The sequence below is a fragment of the Caretta caretta genome, chromosome 15, assembly GCF_965140235.1.
Source record: "Caretta caretta isolate rCarCar2 chromosome 15, rCarCar1.hap1, whole genome shotgun sequence".
Classification (NCBI taxonomy): Eukaryota; Metazoa; Chordata; order Testudines; family Cheloniidae; genus Caretta; species Caretta caretta.
The window spans coordinates 33,694,926-33,714,155 of record NC_134220.1 but is presented as its reverse complement, the minus strand read 5'-3'; the positions used below and the strand labels follow the sequence as shown (position 1 = coordinate 33,714,155).

General features: G+C 41.1%; 1 protein-coding gene across 5 annotated transcripts in view; it reads left to right on the top strand.

Annotated features, from left to right (window-relative positions):
- Positions 1–18,852, top strand: part of KREMEN1 (kringle containing transmembrane protein 1) — a 60,492-nt gene extending 41,640 nt beyond the window's left edge. For 3 of the 5 annotated variants that reach the window (XM_075120137.1, XM_075120136.1, XM_048821526.2), the window contains 4 exons: positions 5,437–5,769; positions 10,804–10,962; positions 12,027–12,111; positions 18,297–18,852. In XM_075120137.1, coding sequence (XP_074976238.1) covers positions 5,437–5,769; positions 10,804–10,962; positions 12,027–12,111; positions 18,297–18,459 — 740 coding nt within the window. In that variant the 3' untranslated portion in view covers positions 18,460–18,852. Of the gene's footprint in view, positions 1–5,436; positions 5,770–10,803; positions 10,963–12,026; positions 12,112–17,259; positions 17,318–18,296 lie in introns of all 5 variants that reach the window. The other 2 variants (XM_075120139.1, XM_075120138.1) reach the window with 2 other exon arrangements.
- Positions 18,853–19,230: the final 378 nt, after the last annotated feature.

Sequence of the window (19,230 nt, the reverse complement as noted above, 5' to 3'; positions counted from 1 at the left end):
CCACACCATCCTCCAGATCATTTATGAAGATATTGAACAAAACCGGCCCGAGGACTGACCCTTGGGGCACTCCACTTGATACCGGCTGCCCACTAGACATGGAGCCATTGATCACTACCCGTTGAGCCCGACAATCTAGCCAACTTTCTATCCACCAGTCCATTCATCCAGCTCATACTTCTTTACCTTGCTGGCAAGAATACTGTGGGAAACCGTGTCAAAAGCTTTGCTAAAGTCAAGGAACAACATGTCCACTGCTTTCCCCTCATCCACAGAGCCAGTTATCTCATCATAATCAAGTTGGTCAGGCATGACTTGGCCTTGGTGAATCCATGTTGACTGTTCCTGATCATCTTCCTCTCCTCCAAGTGATTCAAAATGGAAGCTAGGGGCGATCTAGCTCCAGAAAGCAAAGATGCTCAGCCATGAGTCAAATATCATGAGTCAGATGGTGACCCCTACAAAATCATGAGATTGGCTCAAATATAATGAGATCTTGTTTTTAAAATTGAATGTGTTTTTGGGTTGTTTGATTTTTGAACTCCCCCTCTCCCTTCAATATGCTCAAGACAATTAGTGTTACCACCTTTCTCATATTTATAGTGAGTGAGACAATTTTGGCACCGGCTGCAGGAACTTTCACTAGAGGGTCCAATGCACATTGGGACCTCTTTATGATAGACAAGTCTTAAGTGTTTAAGTCTATATGAACAATTAGTCCATGGGTGTTTGCCAGTTACGCATTAACTGTCCATGCAGACCTTGCAACTGTGCACTAAAAGTTCACTAAGGCGCGCTTACACCTAACAACTGTCCTGAGGTTTGCAGGCCTGTCCTACTTTGATCCTCAAAACCTCTTGTCATGATTAAGCAGAATATTTCCTGCATTCAGGATTGCCATGGGGTTTTGCCTGTCTGCCCTTCTGTCCCCATCTATAGAGTGGCCAAACCTGAGTGGCGCTGTGTCCTGCTTTAGCCACTTGAAATGTTGGGAAGTATGCACTTTGATCTACTCTCGTTTCAAAGTGGGGTAGATCGAAGTGCACTATGGAGCTTTTAGATGTGGGAGCAGGGCCTGGATGGACAGTTAGTGCATGGCTGGCTAATGTGAGGTAGATTTAGACTCCATCTTGCCGCATGCTAACTGTTCATATAGAGAAGCCCTTAGTGAGGGACAGTCTCTGCTCAGTGTATATTACAATTAGTGCAAAGCAGGTTAGTGAGTTTGTGATGTGGGAACTAGAACGGGGAATCAAACTCATCCCATACAGGGGCCACCAAACTTCCATGCGATTGGAACAAGACTTAAACCCTGTTGAGCTGGGCAAGATTCATACTGCTGCCCAACAGGAGAGAGGGTCTGTAGCTCCTTTGCAATTCTCCGAGACAGCTAATCCTGCACAGGTGCTGATGTTACATTTTTGAGAATGAGACTGCCTTCTGGGAAGATAAATGTATTAAATCAGGTCTGACCTGTTGGAGCTTGCACAGGCATGGTCTCCCACCCTTTGGACCAGGGATGGGCAAATCTTTTGGCCCAAGGGCCACATCTGGGTATGGAAATTGTATGGCTGGCCATGAATGCTCATGAAATTGGGGGTTGGAGTGCAGGACAGGGTGAGGAGTCTGAGGTGGGGCCATAAATTAGGAGTTCAGGGTGTGGGAAGGGGCTCCGGACTGGAACGGGGTTGGGGTGCGGGGGGGGGAGGGGGAGGGCTCCAGCTGGGGGTGTGGGCTCTGGAGTGGGGCTGAGGATGATGGGTTAGGGTTGCAGGAGGGTGCTCTGGGCTGGGACCGAGGGGCTCAGAGGGCAGGAGGGGAATCAGGGCTAGGGCAGGGGGTTGGGGCGCAGGAGGGGGCTCAGGGGTGCAGGCTCCAGGCAGCGCTTACCTCAAGCAGCTCCCGGAAGCAGGGGCATGTCCTCGCTTTGGCTCCTATGTGGAGGCACAGCCAGGTGGCTCTGTGCACTGCCCCATCCACAGGTCCACCACTGCAGCTCCCATTGGCCATGGTTCCTGGCCAATGGGAGCTGCAGTGGCAGCACTTGGGGCTGGGGGCAGTGCACGCAGCGCCCTGGCTGCCCCTATGCGTAGGAGCCAGAGGGGAGACATGCCACTGCTTCTGGGAGCCACACAGAGCCATGGCACAGAGCGGGGCAAGCCCCAGACCCCGCTCCCCAGCGGGAGCTTGAGGGCCAGATTAAAACGTCTGAAAGGCAGGATGTGGCCCCCGGACCATAGTTTGCCCACTCCTGCTCTGCACACACAGGCAACATCTCCCACATTGCTCAGGCTTAAAACTACTCAGTCTGCTACACCTATTGTTACAAATACAAATAATAAAAATGCAATGGTAAAACAAATATTAACACAACATCTGAATTCACTTCTAAATACAGTGTTTTGCAACTTCAGATCATTCCAACTATTGCATCAGGATCTGTACATCAACTTTTATAATATGTAAATTTTCCCACGCTCACATGGCTCATCAACCTACAATCTTCAGCTCCACAACACAGACAGCTCTAGGAACAACTGCTTTTGTCCTCTAAGTCAGTGGCTCTCAACCTTTCCAGACTACTGTACCCCTTTCAGGAGTCTGATTTGTCTTGCATACCCAAAGTTTCACCCCACTTAAAAACTACTTGCTTACAAAAATCAGACATAAAAATACAGAAGTGTCACTGCACATCATTACTGAAAAAGTGCTTACGTTCTCATTTTTACCATATAATTATAAAATAAATCAAGTGGAATATAAATATTATGCTTACATTTCAGTGTATAGTCTATACAGCAGTATAAACAAGTCATTGTCTGTATGAAATTTTAGTTTGTACTGACTTCGCTAGTGTTTTTTATGTAGCCTGTTGTAAAACTAGGCACATAGCTAGATGAGTTGATGTACTCCCTGGGAGACCTCTGTGTTGAGAACCACTGCTCTAAGTGGACCAGCACATACAGGGAGACACCATACTTTCTGAAACAGCCATGGAACACTAGGCATCACGACACTTTGGTTTATACTGCGCGCCGTGAGAGCACATTGTGGTTACAGACAGCATAGCCAAAAGTAACAACCCCCATTTGGGTCATATGAGAACCTGAACCTGGGATCTCTGGATGTAAAAATGTAAAGAGCTACCACTTGATCTAAAGAACCCTTAGAGTGCTCTTAGCATGGTAGTAGTAACACACTCAAGTTTCTATATGTTTCAGAGTGGTAGCCGTGTTAGGGTTTTTGATGTTTTTTTGTTGAATAATTGAAACTTTTAGGTCTGTAATTGAGTGTCCAGGGAGGTTGAAGTGTTCTCTGACTGGTTTTTGAATGTTATAATTCTTGATGTCTGATTTGTATCCATTTATTCTTGTGTGTAGAGACTGTCCGGTTTGGCCAATGTACATGGCAGGGGGGCATTGCTGGCACATGATGGTATATATCACATTGGTAGATGAGCCTCTGATAGTGTGGCTTCAAAAACAGACTCCAACAAGAAACTTCAGAACTGGAATTAATTTGCAAACTGGACACCATTAAATTAGGCTTGAATAAAGACTGGGAGTGCATGCGTCATTACACAAACTAAAAACTATTTCCCCATGCTAATTTTCCCCCTACTGTTACTCACACCTTCTTGTCTACTGTTTGAAATGGGCCATCCTGATTATCACTACAGAAGTTTTTTTTCCTCCTGCTGATAATAGCGCACCTTAATCAATGAGTCTCATTAGAGTTGGTATGGCAACACCCATTTTTTTCATGTTCTCTGTGTGTATATATCTATATATCTTCCTACTGTATTTTCCACTGCATGCATCTGATGAAGTGGGCTTTAGCCCACAAAAGCCTATGCTTAAATAAGTTTCAATGTGTGGTCTAGCAACTAAGAGGTAACAGAGTCATGGTGGGTTACAGAATCACCTAATTTGATATGTCCCTTGGAAAGAATTTGGCAAAGTGGATGAGACTTGATGCTGTTGCATTAGAGACTCTGTTCTATTTCCAGCTCTACTAGTGACCATGGGTAAGTTCTTGGTTACATGTGTGAGATCTTGTTCATAATATGTGTTGTGAAGGACACAGAAGTATTGTCAGTCAAAGAGCTGGGACTAGAATTCATGGTATCTCGACTTCTAAGTCATTGAACTTTCCATTAGGCTACAGGGCTTTGTATGGAAACGGAGCCCTCCCCCTCCCCACACAGGAATTGAGCTTTTAGTATCATCACGAGACTCTTCGCAGCTAGAGCCAAAATCACATTATTCTCAATAAATCTGAGTTGGCTACACTGCTCGGCAGTTTAGTGTTGCGTAGTTCTCTGTTGGGCTGTGCTACCCAGTTGTCCTTTAACATGGAAAATGCCTAATGGCCACAGATTAGAGTTGAGCTAGAGGGGACCAAGGTGACAGTAAGGTTCTATTTTATTAATAGGGTGCAGTATAACACTATTTACATATCCGTCTCCCGGGGGGGGGGGGTGCGAATTAATTGTTTATACATAGCTTTAAACATGTGAAGACACACACACACACACACACACCATTAAAAGAATTAGTGTAACTGATAGTAATGTTACCAACAATGCTGGAACAGTATAGCTGAGCTATTTTAAAAATTTTATCTTCTGGTTTTTTTTCCAAAGTGGTATAAGTTGTTGTTGTTGTTAGTCTGAGAGGTCTGATTTCTTAGAAGTACTACAAAATAAAAGTACTTGTGCTAGGGTTGCCAACCCTCCAGGATTGTCCGGGAGTCTCCAAGAATTAAAGATTAATTTTTCATTAAAGATTGTCATGTGATGAAATTTCCAGGAATTGATCCAACCAAAGTTGCCACCATTCACCATCACCACTTTCTGCATAAATGTATTTTTATGTCTCCTCTCCACTCCATGTTCTAAAGGGTTAATCCCTGATGTAAAATCTGACAATAATACCTGATCTTCAAGTTGGCATCAGGACATAATGGCTGAGCTGAGAAGTCTGTCAACAGCCCAAGAAAGGGCATTTGAAAGAACGTAAATCAGAGCCAGAAATTGCTGGCTACAATTGTGCACAAGAGCTAGGCACAATTGCAGCCTAAACTGGCATTAGGCTTTCTGAAAGAAATGAGAGAGGTTGATGGCCCCCCCACTTTTGCACCATATCCATGGAGTTGGCCTCCTGTGAAAGAAGTGCACATTGCACCCTGGAAGAGGGTAGCACAATGACCATGCTCCCAGTTACCTATATAAGCATCTTGCTCTGGTCTGAGACATAGTATCTCCTGGGGTTCCCAGCGTCTCCTGCCCCAGTGCAAATCTGTAGCTTAAAGCCATAATTGAGCCCTTGATGTTTGTAGTGTATCAGATTTATTCTTAGATGAAACATGCTCTGGAAGTACAGACTATACAAATTTGATTTTCACTCATTCTTTTTCTTCTCTTTTTCCCCACAGCCCTCATTGGTGCCTGTGGGGGGAACTATACCTCCCCAACATCTGTGATCTATTCTCCAGATTTCCCTGACACCTATGCCACAGGCAGGGTGTGCTACTGGACCATACAAATTCCAGGAGCATCTCAGATCCAGTTCAACTTCATTCTCTTTGACATCAAGGACTCCACAGACATGGTGGAGGTGCTGGATGGCTACACCTACCATGTGCTGGCTCGTTTTGATGGCAGAAACCGGCCTCCCATCTCTTTTAATGTCTCTTTGGATTTTGTCATTTTGTATTTTTTCTCAGATCAAATAAATCAGGCCCAGGGATTTGCTGTCGTGTACAGAGGTAAGAGGCTAACTGCTCCATACCTAGCTCCTGATGGACCATTTTTCTAAGGTGTTTAGGCCACATAGAGACTTGCCCTACAGACACAGCGAAAACACATATTTTAACTCATATCATACATCTAAGGGTCCTCCTTTTAGTGTAGTCAGAGTTCCTGGTGGTAAGGCCTCCCACCCAAACTTCTGTCTTGATTTAGTAGTCTGCCCTTCAGCTGTTTCTCAAATAACTATGGGCTAACCCAAAAGCCCATTCCCCTGGTTCCTCCTCCCCCACACCTGATATGATGGGGCTGAAAGAAAGACTAAAGTTGAAATAAAATGGTGCCAGTAGTCCAGCTGCACCTTCTGTTTTTCCTTAGTGCTTTCTAACTCCCTGTATATTCCACTCAGCCAGAAAGTATCCTGGGATTCTGTGACTGTACCAATTACATTCAAGTCATCTTGCGCAGATCATTTTGTCTTGTCTGTGCTAGAACACTCACCATTGCTCATGCCAGCAAAGCTGGATTGGTGTAAGAAAATTTTAGGGAAAAAGGCATAGGTGCTGGAAGTAGGGGTGCTGGAGGCAATGCGGTACCTGCTGGCTCAGAGTGGCTTCCATCGTTTACAGTTTGATTCAATGGCTCTTAGCACCCCCACTATACAAATTGTTCCAGCAACTCTGGAAAATGATAGTGTAGACACAGACATCTCTTGTATCTTCGGAGTTTCTAATTGTATGTCTTGTAGATAGAACCTGTCTCTCTCCTCAGTGACAGCCAGTAACCAGATGGCCACTCATACTAATTTTATCAGTCCACAATGAAATATCATAGAATGCTTCAACTCTTCAAGCAGTGTGTTGTCCCTAAAACAGACTAACTAGAGCCACCACTTTAAGATTCACTAAGTAACTAGATTTTTAATAGCAAGTAGGCTGTAAAAAAAGAAAACACATGCTAAACAAAAAAAGCGGAATATTTAACTGCAATCCTTAGCATCATCTCCTGAGATCTGGAGAAGCCATTCTGTTGTCCTAATTACAAAACAATGTATATTATCCGTCTGAGACACAGTGCAGCTGCTTTTCTCTGATCCTTCAAGATAAGCAAGGTCTCTCTCCTTTTTCCGACACTCCCTCTTGCTTGGTCTCAGTTTATACACTGGTAGAAGAGTCTCATAGATTCATAGATATTTAGGCCAGAAGGGACCATTATGATCATCTAGTCTGACCTCCTGCACAATGCAGGCCACAGAATTTCACCCACCACTCCTAAAAAAGACCTCACATCTATATCTGTGCTATTGAAGTCCCCAAATTGTAGTTTGAAGACCTCAAGGAGCAGAGAATCCTCCAGCAAGTGACCCGTGCCCCATGCTACAGAGGAAGGCGAAAAACCTCCAGGGCCTTCAAATCTGCCCTGGAGGAAAATTCCTTCCCGACCCCAAATATGGCGATCAGCTAAACCCTGAGCATATGGGCAAGATTCATCAGCCAGATACTACAGAAAATTCCTTCCCGGGTAACTTGGATCTTACCCCATCTAAAAACCCATCACAGGCCATTGGGCCTATTTACCATGAATATTTAATTACCAAAACCATGTTATCCCATCATACCATCTCCTCCATAAACTTATCGAGTTTAATCTTAAAGCAAGATAGATCTTTTGTCCCCACTACTTCCCTCGGAAGGCTATTCCAAAACTTCACTCCTCTGATGGTTAGAAACCTTCGTCTAATTTCTAATCTAAATTTCCTAGTGGCCAGTTTATATCCATTTGTTCTTGTGTCCACATTGGTACTGAGTTTAAATAATTCCTCTCCCTCTCTGGTATTTATCCCTCTGATATATTTATAGAGAGCAATCATATCTCCCCTCAACCTTCTTTTAGTTAGGCTAAACAAGCCAAGCTCCCTGAGTCTCCTTTCATAAGACAAGTTTTCCATTCCTCGGATCATCCTAGTAGCCCTTCTCTGTACCTGTTCCAGTTTGAATTCATCCTTCTTAAACATGGGAGACCAGAACTGCACACAGTATTCCAGGTGAGGTCTCACCAGTGCCTTATATAATGGTACTAAAACCTCCTTATCCCTACTGGAAATACCTCTCCTGATGCATCCCAAGATGACATTAGCTTTTTTCACAGCCATATCACATTGGCAGCTCATAGTCATCCTATGATCAACCAATACTCCAAGGTCCTTTTCCTCCTCCGTTACTTCTAGTTGATGCGTCCCTAGCTTATAACTAAAATTCTTGTTATTAATCCCTAAATGCATGACCTTACACTTCTCACTATTAAATTTCATCCTATTCCTATTACTCCAGTTTACAAGGTCATCCAGATCCTCCTGTAGGGTATCCCTGTCCTTCTCTAAATTAGCAATACCTCCCAGCTTTGTATCATCTGCAAACTTTATTAGCACATTCCCACTTTTTGTGCCCAGGTCAGTAATAAAAAGATTAAATAAGATTGGTCCCAAAACCGATCCTTGAGGAACTCCACTGGTAACCTCCCTCCAACTTGACAGTTCACCTTTCAGTAGGACCCGTTGTAGTCTCCCCTTTAACCAATTCCCTATCCACCTTTCAATTTTCCTATTGATGCCCATCTTATCCAATTTAACTAATAATTCCCCATGTGGCACAGTATCAAACGCCTTACTAAAATCTAAGTAAATTAGATCCACTGTGTTTCCTTTATCTAAAAAATCTGTTACTCTCTCAAAGAAGGAGATCAGGTTGGTTTGGCACGATCTACCTTTTGTAAAACCATGTTGTAATTTGTCCCATTTACCATTGACTTCAATGTCCTTAACTACCTTCTCCTTCAAAATTTTTTCCAAGACCTTACATACTACAGATGTCAAACTAACAGGCCTATAATTACTTGGATCACTTTTTTTCCCTTTCTTAAAAATAGGAACTATGTTAGCAATTCTCCAATCATACGGTACAACCCCTGAGTTTACAGATTCATTAAAAATTCTTGCTAATGGGCTTGCAATTTCTTGTGCCAATTCTTTTAATATTCTTGGATGAAGATTATCTGGGCCCCCCGATTTAGTCCCATTAAGCTGTTTGAGTTTCGCTTCTACCTCAGATATGGTGATGTCTACCTCCATATCCTCATTCCCATTTATCATGCTACCATTATCCCTAAGATCCTCTTTAGTCTTATTAAAGACTGAGGCAAAGTATTTGTTTAGATATTGGGCCATGCCTAGATTATCCTTGACCTCCACTCCATCCTCAGTTTTTAGCGGTCCCACTTCTTCTTTCTTTGTTTTCTTCCTATTTATATGACTATAGAACCTTTTACTATTAGTTTTAATTCCCTTTGCAAGGTCCAACTCTACTTGACTTTTAGCCTGTCTCACTTTATCCCTACATATTCTGACCTCAATAAGGTAGCTTTCCTTACTGATCCCTCCCTTCTTCCACTCCCTATATGCTTTCTGCTTTTTCTTAATTACCTCTCTAAGATGCTTGCTCATCCAGCTTGGTCTACAACTCCTGCCTATGAATTTTTTCCCCTTTCTTGGGATGCAGGCTTCCGATAGCTTCTGCAGCTTTAATTTAAAATAATCCCAGGCCTCCTCTACCTTTAAACCCATAAATTCTTCAGTCCAATCCACTTCCCTAACTAATTTCCTTAATTTTTGAAAGTCAGCCCTTTTGAAATCAAAAACCCTAGTTGCAGATTTATTTTTGTTAATCCTTCCATTCAGTTTGAACTGAATTAGCTCATGATCACTTGAGCCAAGATTATCCCCTACAACCATTTCCTCTATGAGGTCCTCATTACTCACCAAGACCAAATCTAAAATGGCATCCCCTCTAGTCGGTTCAGCAACTACTTGCTGAAGGAATCCATCAGCTATCGCATCTAGGAAAATCTGAGCCCTATTATTATTACTAGCACTCGTCCTCCAGTCTATATCTGGGAAGTTAAAGTCTCCCATGATCACACAGTTTCCATTAGTATTTACTTTATTAAAAACATTAAAAAGGGCTCTATCCATATCCAAATTAGATCCCGGCGGTCTATAGCACACCCCAAGCACTATCCCAGGGGAGGCTCTAATAGTTTTCTTCCCCAATTTAATTGTTGCCCAGACAGACTCGGTCATATCCATTTCATCACTTCTTATTTCTTTACATTCTATCTCATCATTGATATACAGTGCTACTCCACCACCTTTACCTTTATTTCTCCTTTTCAGTATTGTAGGGAGCAAGCGTGAGATAGTATTCTAATAGCTGTGGATCTTCCTGTCTTTTTCTTGGCCAGAGCCTTTTTCTTCAAAACAATTCAATAACCCCAAAGAGGCACCTGGAAAGAGTTTGTTCTTTTCATGTACCTGTGTTTCAATGTGATTATTGGAGAAACTCCCTCTGGAATTATTAGGCTAGATTTGGAGTTGTGCCTCCTGAGAGGCACAGTCTAGAAGGAGAGTCTGTCTGTGCTGGGAGCTGGTATGGCACCTAGGGCTGCTCTAATGTATGGTAGCTTCCCTACAGCTGCTAATGGGTTTCTGTAGAGCCCAGAAGGACTGTATCATTGAGTGCTTATTGCTACCCTCTCTCTCCTACTTTGGGGAGCCCCCTACAGTAGGTGCTGCAAAGGGGGCTGGCACAAGGCTGCATATGCCAGCTTCACATAGCTCCTGTGCTGGAGAAAGTTACCCATGGGCTGTTGCAGCCCTTTTATGGCCCTTATATGCCTCCAAAGCAGAGTATATGGGTTGGGTCCAGAATCTGGCCCATTCTCCTTTATATATGTCTCTATTTATCATCTAAGGTTTTAGAAGGAAAGCATGTTGGTCTAGGTCGAATAGAGTTCAATTAACAATTGACATTCAGAAAATCCATGTTGTTTGCATCCTAGTGACTGCTAAGACTTTCCTAGCATCAGCCATTAAATAATTGTCTAAGTTCCCAGTTTAAAACAGACAGAGTCACAGTTCTTGTGTAACAAAATACAAAGTCAAAAACTATGCCCAAATAAGTAAATTAAGGTCTTGTTTGTATAACTTCTTGTATTTTCAGCTACCAAAGAAAAGCTACAGCAGGACATTACTACAGTCAATCAGAAATTTACTGAGGTGATAACTGAACAAGCAAATCTCCGCATCAATGCAGCCCAGTCTTCAAAGATACTTTATGTCATCACAACCAGTCCGAGTCATCCCCCTAGCATCATGTCTGGTAATATCCAAAGGGAATTGATGGGCAGAAACAACAGGGAAAATACACTGACATACAGATTATGAAATGACTTTCTTTTTCTTGTCATTCTCTGTGTGCTGCATTAGTGATGTATATTTACTGTACGGTACAGTGCGTTGAACAAATAAGAGTAGGCTAGATCACTAAGAGTGACACGAAGTGGTGCTAAATGCACGTGGGGAGAACCAGAGGGTCATTAGGTGGTTTTACTCTACCTCTGTGCCACCCTGATACTTGAGACTGCTGAGGGCCTCAGAGCTTCTCTAACTTGCATTTTCAAATACAAGACTCTGCCTTGGAGCTCTTCTATCAGCCAGGTTTGCCAGAGCATGTTGCACCATATTGTCTCACCCATGACATGCTCAAGCCTGAGTGTGGAGGAAAGATCAGGAGGCACTTGGGCTGCACTAGTTTAGAACTCGTTTGTACTAAGAGAATCTTCAGCTGCTGCTTCAAGGCATCTTTGAATCCCCTTTGTGCTGCTGGAATGACAAAGGGAACTAAAGAGGGGGGTCAAGGATCTGGTGCAATGTCCAACAGCCTACAGTCTAAAGGAATGCAATGACACAGAACAGGACAGTACAACGCAGATCAAACACTGAGCAGAATCTGCAATGGGAAGAGAACAGGGCAAATACTGATGTGAGATCATCCAATCTCCTTGCAAATGGAGAATTGTTTATGTACATTCCCATAAGCTTTGTTCAGTTTATTTTTAAAATTCCCTAGAAATGTGCTTCCATCTTTTTCAAAGATGGACAATTGCACAGCTTTAAAATCTCTGTAAGGAAATAGTTCCTGGTATTTACTCTGAAGTTTGAAATTTTATAACGAACTATCTTGCACTGGCCAAGTGGGGATGGACTGATTGGAATGTAAAAGATCTCTTTCAGCTTCAGTTGCTCTAATTTAAACATCGGTTGAAATGGAAGCTTTCAATTGAGTGTTCAAGAGAAAGTGTGTTAAAACAGAAAGCACATACACTATTTTAAAACTATAAGCAAATTAATGTGCTAGAAGATATGCCTTTTTCTTTTCCACAGAGTGGACAGTATATGGCCTCACAGCTCTCTTCATCATAACTGTCTCAGCCATATTGGCAAAGATACTTCTGCATTACATAATGAAGTAAGTATAGGATTAAGTTTTCCTGAGTGTACGTGGGACATACAGATTCAGGCCCACATGTGGAATTCTTTGTGTCCTGGAGGGAACCGCTCTCACCTTTTTATACTGTGTGACTAGTTATGTTCAATAACATGAGTTATATGTTATTTTCAGTGTCTCCTCAATCACTTGCCAGATAAAGCACATCTCTACCTTTCCACTCTTTGTAGAATGAAATTTGCAATTGGAGGATCCCTTTTGTTTTTATTTTATGGACATTCATGTTACCAGGGGTGAGAGGGTTCTCATACAGACTAAAATTACAGAGGAGAAGAAATTAAACAAAGATTTTCAGCATTGTTGGGAGGAAGGCTGATTATTTTAATATTTAATGCAAAAAGTATTAATGAAATGTTAAAGAGCAGCCCATTCTGTCAGTGATGAATCAGCTAGTCTATATTCTTTCTCTCTTCTTTACGCATTCCAATTTTTCAGCAGCAGAGAGCCACAAAAGTGATTCAAAGTCTCGAAAATTTGTGTTAGCAAGAGATTTAAGATGCTCAATCTTTTTACCTAATTGACGGAGAAGGTTAAGCAGTGACTTAATTTTAGTCTACAGTTACCTACACATGGAAGACATTTCTGATACTAGACTGCTCTTTAAATATAACAGAAAAAGGCAAAACAAAATCCAATAGTTGGAAGCTGAAACTAGACACATTCAGACTAGAAATAAGGTCTAATTCCATAACAGTGAGGGTAATTAACCATTAGAACAACCTATCTAGGGACATTGTGGATTCTCCATCATTTGAAGACTTTAAATAAAGATTTTATGTCTGCCAAAAGATATTAATAAATGCATACTCAGAGCCATCAATTTTAAGGCTAGCAGGGCCATTGTGAGATAATCTAATCTGAACCCCTGTATAACATAGGCCATAGAACTTCTCTGAATTAATTTGTGTATGAATTAGAGCATATCATGCTTTTAAAATTGCCAGTGAGGGAGACACCACCACAGCTGATAAATTGTTCCAATTAATTACCCTCACTGTTAAAAATGTACACCTTATTTCAGTCTGAATTTTTCTGGCTTCAACTTTCAGCCATTCATAGATTCTAAGGCCAGAAAGGACCATTATGATCGTCTCATCTGATCCTAGTATAACACAGACCAGAGAACTGCTCCAAAATAATTCCTAGAGCAGATCTTTTAGAGAAAACATCCAATCTGGATTTAAAAATTGTCAGTAAGGCAGATACCACCATGATAAATTGTGTCCTTGGTAAATTGTGTCAGTTAATGATGAAATACTCTCACTGTTAAAAATATACACCTTATTTCCATTCTGAATTTGTCAAACTTCAACTTCCAGCCATTGGATTGTGTTATACCTTTCTCTGATAGACTGAAGAGTCCATTGTTAAATATTTGTTCCCCATGTAGATACTTATACACTGTAATCAAATCACCCCTTAATCTTCTCTTTGATAAACTCAATATATTGAGATCCTTGAGTCTTTCACTATAAGGCATGTTTTCCAATCTTTTGAGCATTCTTAGGGCTCTTCTCTGAGCCCTTCTCAAGTATTTCCAACACCCTTCCTGAATGGTGGGCACCAGATCTGGACACAACCTTCGAGCAGCGGTTGCACCAGTATCAAATACAGAGGTGAAATAACCTTCCTCCTCCTATTTGAGGTTCCCAATTTATGCATCCCAGGATTGCATTATCTCTTTTGGCAACAGCATCACATTGGAGCTCATAGAATCATAGAAATGTAGGACTGGTCATCTAGTCCAATCCCCTGCACTGAGGCAGAACTAAGTATTATCTAGACATTCCCTGACAGGTGTTTGTCTAACCTGTTCTTAAAAAACCTCCAGTGATGGAGATTCCACAACCTCACTTGGTAATTTGTACTGGACAGGTAGGAAGTTTTTCCTAATGTCTAAACTAAATCTGGTACTGCAATTTAAACGCATTACTACTTGTCTTGTCCTCAGCAGCAAAGGAGAACAATTTTCACCCTTGTCTTTATAACAACCTTTCATGTACTTGAAGACTGTAATGTCTCCCCTCAGTCTTCTCTTCTCCAGCATGAAACAAGCCCAATTTTTTTCAATCTTTCCTCGTAGGTCATGTTTTCTAGACCTTTAATCATTTTCGTTGTTCTCTTCTGGACTCTCTGTAATTTGCCCACGTTTTCCTGAAGTGTGGTACACAGAATTGGACACAGTATTCCAGATGAGGCCTTATCAGTGCTGAGTAGAGTGAAATAAGTACTTCTTGTGTCTCACTCTTCTTTTTTTTGCAACAGGATTATGTTGTTGACCCCATATCCTTTTCTGCAGTACTCCATCATAGGTAGTCATTATCTATTTTGTAGCTGTGCAGTTGATTATGCCCAACCAAGTATAGTACTTTGTATTTGTCCTTATTGAATTTCATCCTATTTAATTCAGACTCTTTCTCCAGTTTGTCAAGATCATTTTGAATTTTAATCCTGTCCTCCAAAGCATTTGCAATCCCTCCCAGATTAGTATCATTCACAAACTTTATAAGTATACTCTATATGCCATTATCCAAATCATTTATGAAGATATGCAGTAGAACTGGACTCAGGACTGATCCCTGTGGGACCCCACTTGATGTACCTTCTAGCTTGATTGTGAGCCAATGATAACTACTCTCTGAGCACAGTTTTCCAGCCAGTTCTGTACTCCTTATTGTAACTCCATTTAGGATGTATTTTTCTTGTATGTTTACGAGAAGGTCATGTGAGACAGTATCAAAAGCATTACTAAAGTCAAGCTATATCACTTCCACTGCTTCCCCCTATTGACAAGACTTGTTACCCTGTCAAAGAAGGATATTAGGTTGGTTTGATATGATTTGTTCTTGACAAATCCATGTTGACTGCTACTTATTATCTTCTAAGTGCTTACAAGTTGATTTTTTTGATTCTTTTCTCCATTATCTTTCTGGTACCGAAGTTACGCTGACTGGTCTATAATTCTCTGGGTTGTTCTTATTCCCTTTTTTGTAGAAAGGTACTATATTTGTCCCTTTTCCAGCCCTCTGGTATGTCTCCCATCCTCCAAGCATTCTCAAAGATCATCACTAATGGCTCAGAGATCTCTTCAGTTAGTTCCTTAAGTATTCTAGGACATATTTCATCAGACCCTACTGATGTGAAGACATCTAACTTTTTTGAGTCATTCTTAACTTGTTCTTTTCTTATTTTAGCCTCAGATTCTATGCCATTTACACTGTTCTCTATGTTAGTCATCAGATCCCAAGTTTTGGTGGAAACTGGATACAAAAAAGGCATTTAATACTTTGGCCATTGCTATATTATCTGTTATTGTCTTTCCCTCCTCATTTGGTAATGGGCCTACCCAATCCTTGGTCTGCCTCTTGCTTCCCACATATTTGTAAAATGCTCTGTAACCATTTTTTATCCCTAGTTTATTTAATCTCATTTTGTACCTTGGCCTTTCTAATTTTGTTCTTACATGCTTGTGTTGATTTTTAAAATATATTCATCTTTTGTCATTTGACCTATGACTCTTTTTTGAGTCTCAGGTCATTGAAGATCTCTTGGCTAAGCCAGGGTGACCTCTTACCATACTTTTTATCTTTTCTACACATTGGAATAATTTGCTCTTGTGCCCTTAATAATGTCTCTTTAAAAAACTGCCAGCTCTCCTGAACTCTTTTTTCCCTTAGACTTGCTTCCCACAGGATCTTACCTACCAATTGTCTGAGTTTGCTAAAGTCTGCCTTCAAGTCCATTGCTTTTATTCTGCTGTTTTCCCTCCTATTATTCCTTAGAATCTTGAACTCTATCATTTCATGGTCACCTTCATCCAAGCTGTCTTCCACTTTCAGGTTCTTAACTAGTTCCTCCCTGTTTGTCAGAATTAAATGCAGAATATCCTCTCCTCTAGTCTCTTTCTCTACCTTCTATAATAAAAGTTGTCTCCAATGCATTTCAAGAACTTGTTGGATAATCTGTGCCCTACTGTATTATCATCATGTTCAGCTGATTATCCACCACAATCCTCAAGTTTTTTTCAAAATCACTGAAGTCTTCCTACTGGGTAGTGGTCATTGTAGAAGAAGGAGCGCTCTTTGTTTGTGTTCTCACTAGCAACAGAGGCATGAAAACCATTAGTGCACCAGGCTGAGAACATGGTTATTATTTCTGATCACCATTCAGGATTGATGCAAAGATTTTTTTATGCCTAAAAGAAACTATTACAATCATCTAGTCTGTCCTCCTGAAGAACACAGGCCATAGAATTTTGTCCATTAATTCCTGCATCAAGTCTATAATTTATGGCTTAACTAGAATATACCTTTTAGAAAGACAGCTGGTCTTGAGCTGAAGACTTCAAAGTGAGCAAGAGTTTGCTACATACCTGGTTAATCTGCTGTGATTGTTAATTACCCTTTTAGTTAAAAATGTGCACCTTATTTCTGAGTTTTAACTTTTCTAGGCTCAAATTTCAGCCATTGGTCCTTTTTATGCTTATGTCAGCTAGATTAAAGAGGCCTCCACTGTCTGATACATTCTACATATGTAGGTAGAAATAGATTGCAATCAAGTCACCTCTTAAACTTCTCTTCAGTGAGCTAAACAGATTGATCTTAACTTTCTCACCATAACGTGAGTTTTTCCAGAGCTCAAATCAATCCTGTAGCACTTCGTTGAATCTTCTCCAATTTTTCAACATCCTTTTTCAATGTGTAGCAACCAGAACTGAACACAGAATTCCAGTTGCGGTCCTACCAAACCATGAAGCGATGTTATCCCTTCCCTACTCCCATTTGATATTCCTCTGTTTATACAGTCAAAACTCATGGTAACTTTTTTAGTCACAAGTATCATACTGAGAGTATTTTTAACTGGTCATTTATCATAACTCCAATGTTCTTTATGGACCCACCATCCCGTAAATATGTCCTACATCTTTTGTTCCTAGATATATGACCTTGTATTTGGCTGTATTAAAATAGGAAAGTCCTATGTGTCTCAGAAGCAACATGAAAATTTTTCAATTGCAGTTTGCTTTATGTGCTCTCATCATCACTTTGCAAAAGCAACACCTGTCCTTATGCCAATGAGGCACAATTGTTTTAATTTACCTTTTGTTAGGGTTCACTACCACTTGCAGCTAGTACAAAAAACAGATTGGAGCACCGAGGATCACAAGGTACTACCCTTTTTACATTATCTGCCTGTACAGTGGCAGATTGATGTTTTAAGTTTGCATGGTTAGCCTTTAATATGTGACTTCCTACCTGAGCCTCATCCTGAGGTATTAGCGCTCTGACACCTTATTGATAGGCGTTCTACTTTTGCACATGGATCACTGGATGACTGCACTTTGGCTGTGGCAGCTCATGGCATGTAGAATTTATTCTACAGTCCAGAAAGGATCTGTAAACACATGTTTTTTAAGAGGCATTTTCGTTACTAACATTGATTAGCTCCTGAACAGAACCCTCTCCCCATTTTTAAATACTCCCAAAATAGCTAGTCTTTTAGCAATTTTATAGTGTTGTTTTAATGGTGCTTTAATTATACTTCAGATTGTTGTTTAGTAATAATGCAGCATGGTCAAGTGGACAAAGCATTGGCTTAGGACTCAGAAGATCTGGGTTCTTTTCCCAGCTCTGCCAATGACTTGCTGTGACCTTTTCAAAAAGAAAAGGAGTACTTGTGGCACCTTAGAGACTAACCAATTTATTTGAGCATGAACTTTCGTGAGCTACAGCTCACTTCATCGGAAGCTCATGACATCATGACACTTCATCACATCACGAAAGCTCATGCTCAAATAAATTGGTTAGTCTCTAAGGTGCCACAAGTACTCCTTTTCTTTTTGCGAATACAGACTAACACGGCTGTTACTCTGAAACCTGTGACCTTTTCATATCACTTCTTTGTGCCTTCTGTTTCGCCTCTCATCCTGTTCTGTCTAGTTTATTTAGATTGCAAACCATATGGGGCAGGGATGGTTTCTTACTATGTGGTGTAGAGTGCCTAGCATAATGCTGCCCCAGTCTTATCTGGGGCCTGCAGACATACTATAATACAAATAATATAATAGTGGTAATAAAATAAATAGCAGCTCGCCAAACAATTTAGCATGTTATTAAAACTATAATTGTAAAATAACTGTTTCTTAGATCTCATCAGGCACCTTCTTCAGCTGAGATAGGGGATTCTCACCAAGCAACTACTGCAGGAGAGATCTGGAGTATTTTTTACAAGCCATCCACCTCCATCTCCATCTTCAAGAAAAAATTTAAGAGCCAACAAGATGATTGCAACCTCCTTGTGGGACACTAAAGTGACAGTCACGCCATGAGACACATTATTCTCCTGCAGTTCAAAGTGTATTGGGGATAATCTTTTTCCTCTTTCTCCTTGTTTTCCAAAGGATCTGGACAGACCATTTCTGGAGTTCCATGGTGCACACCAGACATGGGAAAACCAGCTGCTATAACCATTTTGAAGTATCTGGAGCTTGTCAGCTCTCTCATCCTTCTAAATATGGTCTTAAACCACTTCGCTTAAAATAAAAACAGAATCTCTAAAACAGTAGGTGTCCTGCACACCCACAAAATGAGATGAATGTGAGAACCCTGTGGAGATCGGGACTTTGGGTCTGCTTTGACTGCTGTAATAGTTTAGGTCATTTTAAGCACAAATATAAATGACACCATCTTTTCAGCTGCTGCAGCAACACGTGTTGAGTTGCCTCTGCTGTAGATGTTTCTAGCTGGCAATGTACAAAGGTGAGGGAGTCACAGACTTTGAGAAGGTATCTGCCTCATAGCCAATGTTCTGCTATTTTTGGATGGCCTCTTTTCAGAAGTACAAATATAGAGAACCAATCAGGTCTTAAAGGTAAAATTGGGAGAAAAATGCTCAACAAAGCCTGAGCTACAAACAAATTAAATAGGTGGTGCTCATTGGTTCAGAGTCGACATGGGATGCTTAGAGTTTAAAGTTTGTGTGTCCGAGCCACAATGCCTACTAAGTGTTTTCTAAGAGGTCACTTGTAGTAGCAAGAGACATGTCATGACAAACCTATACCATTCTTATGCCCTGCATCGA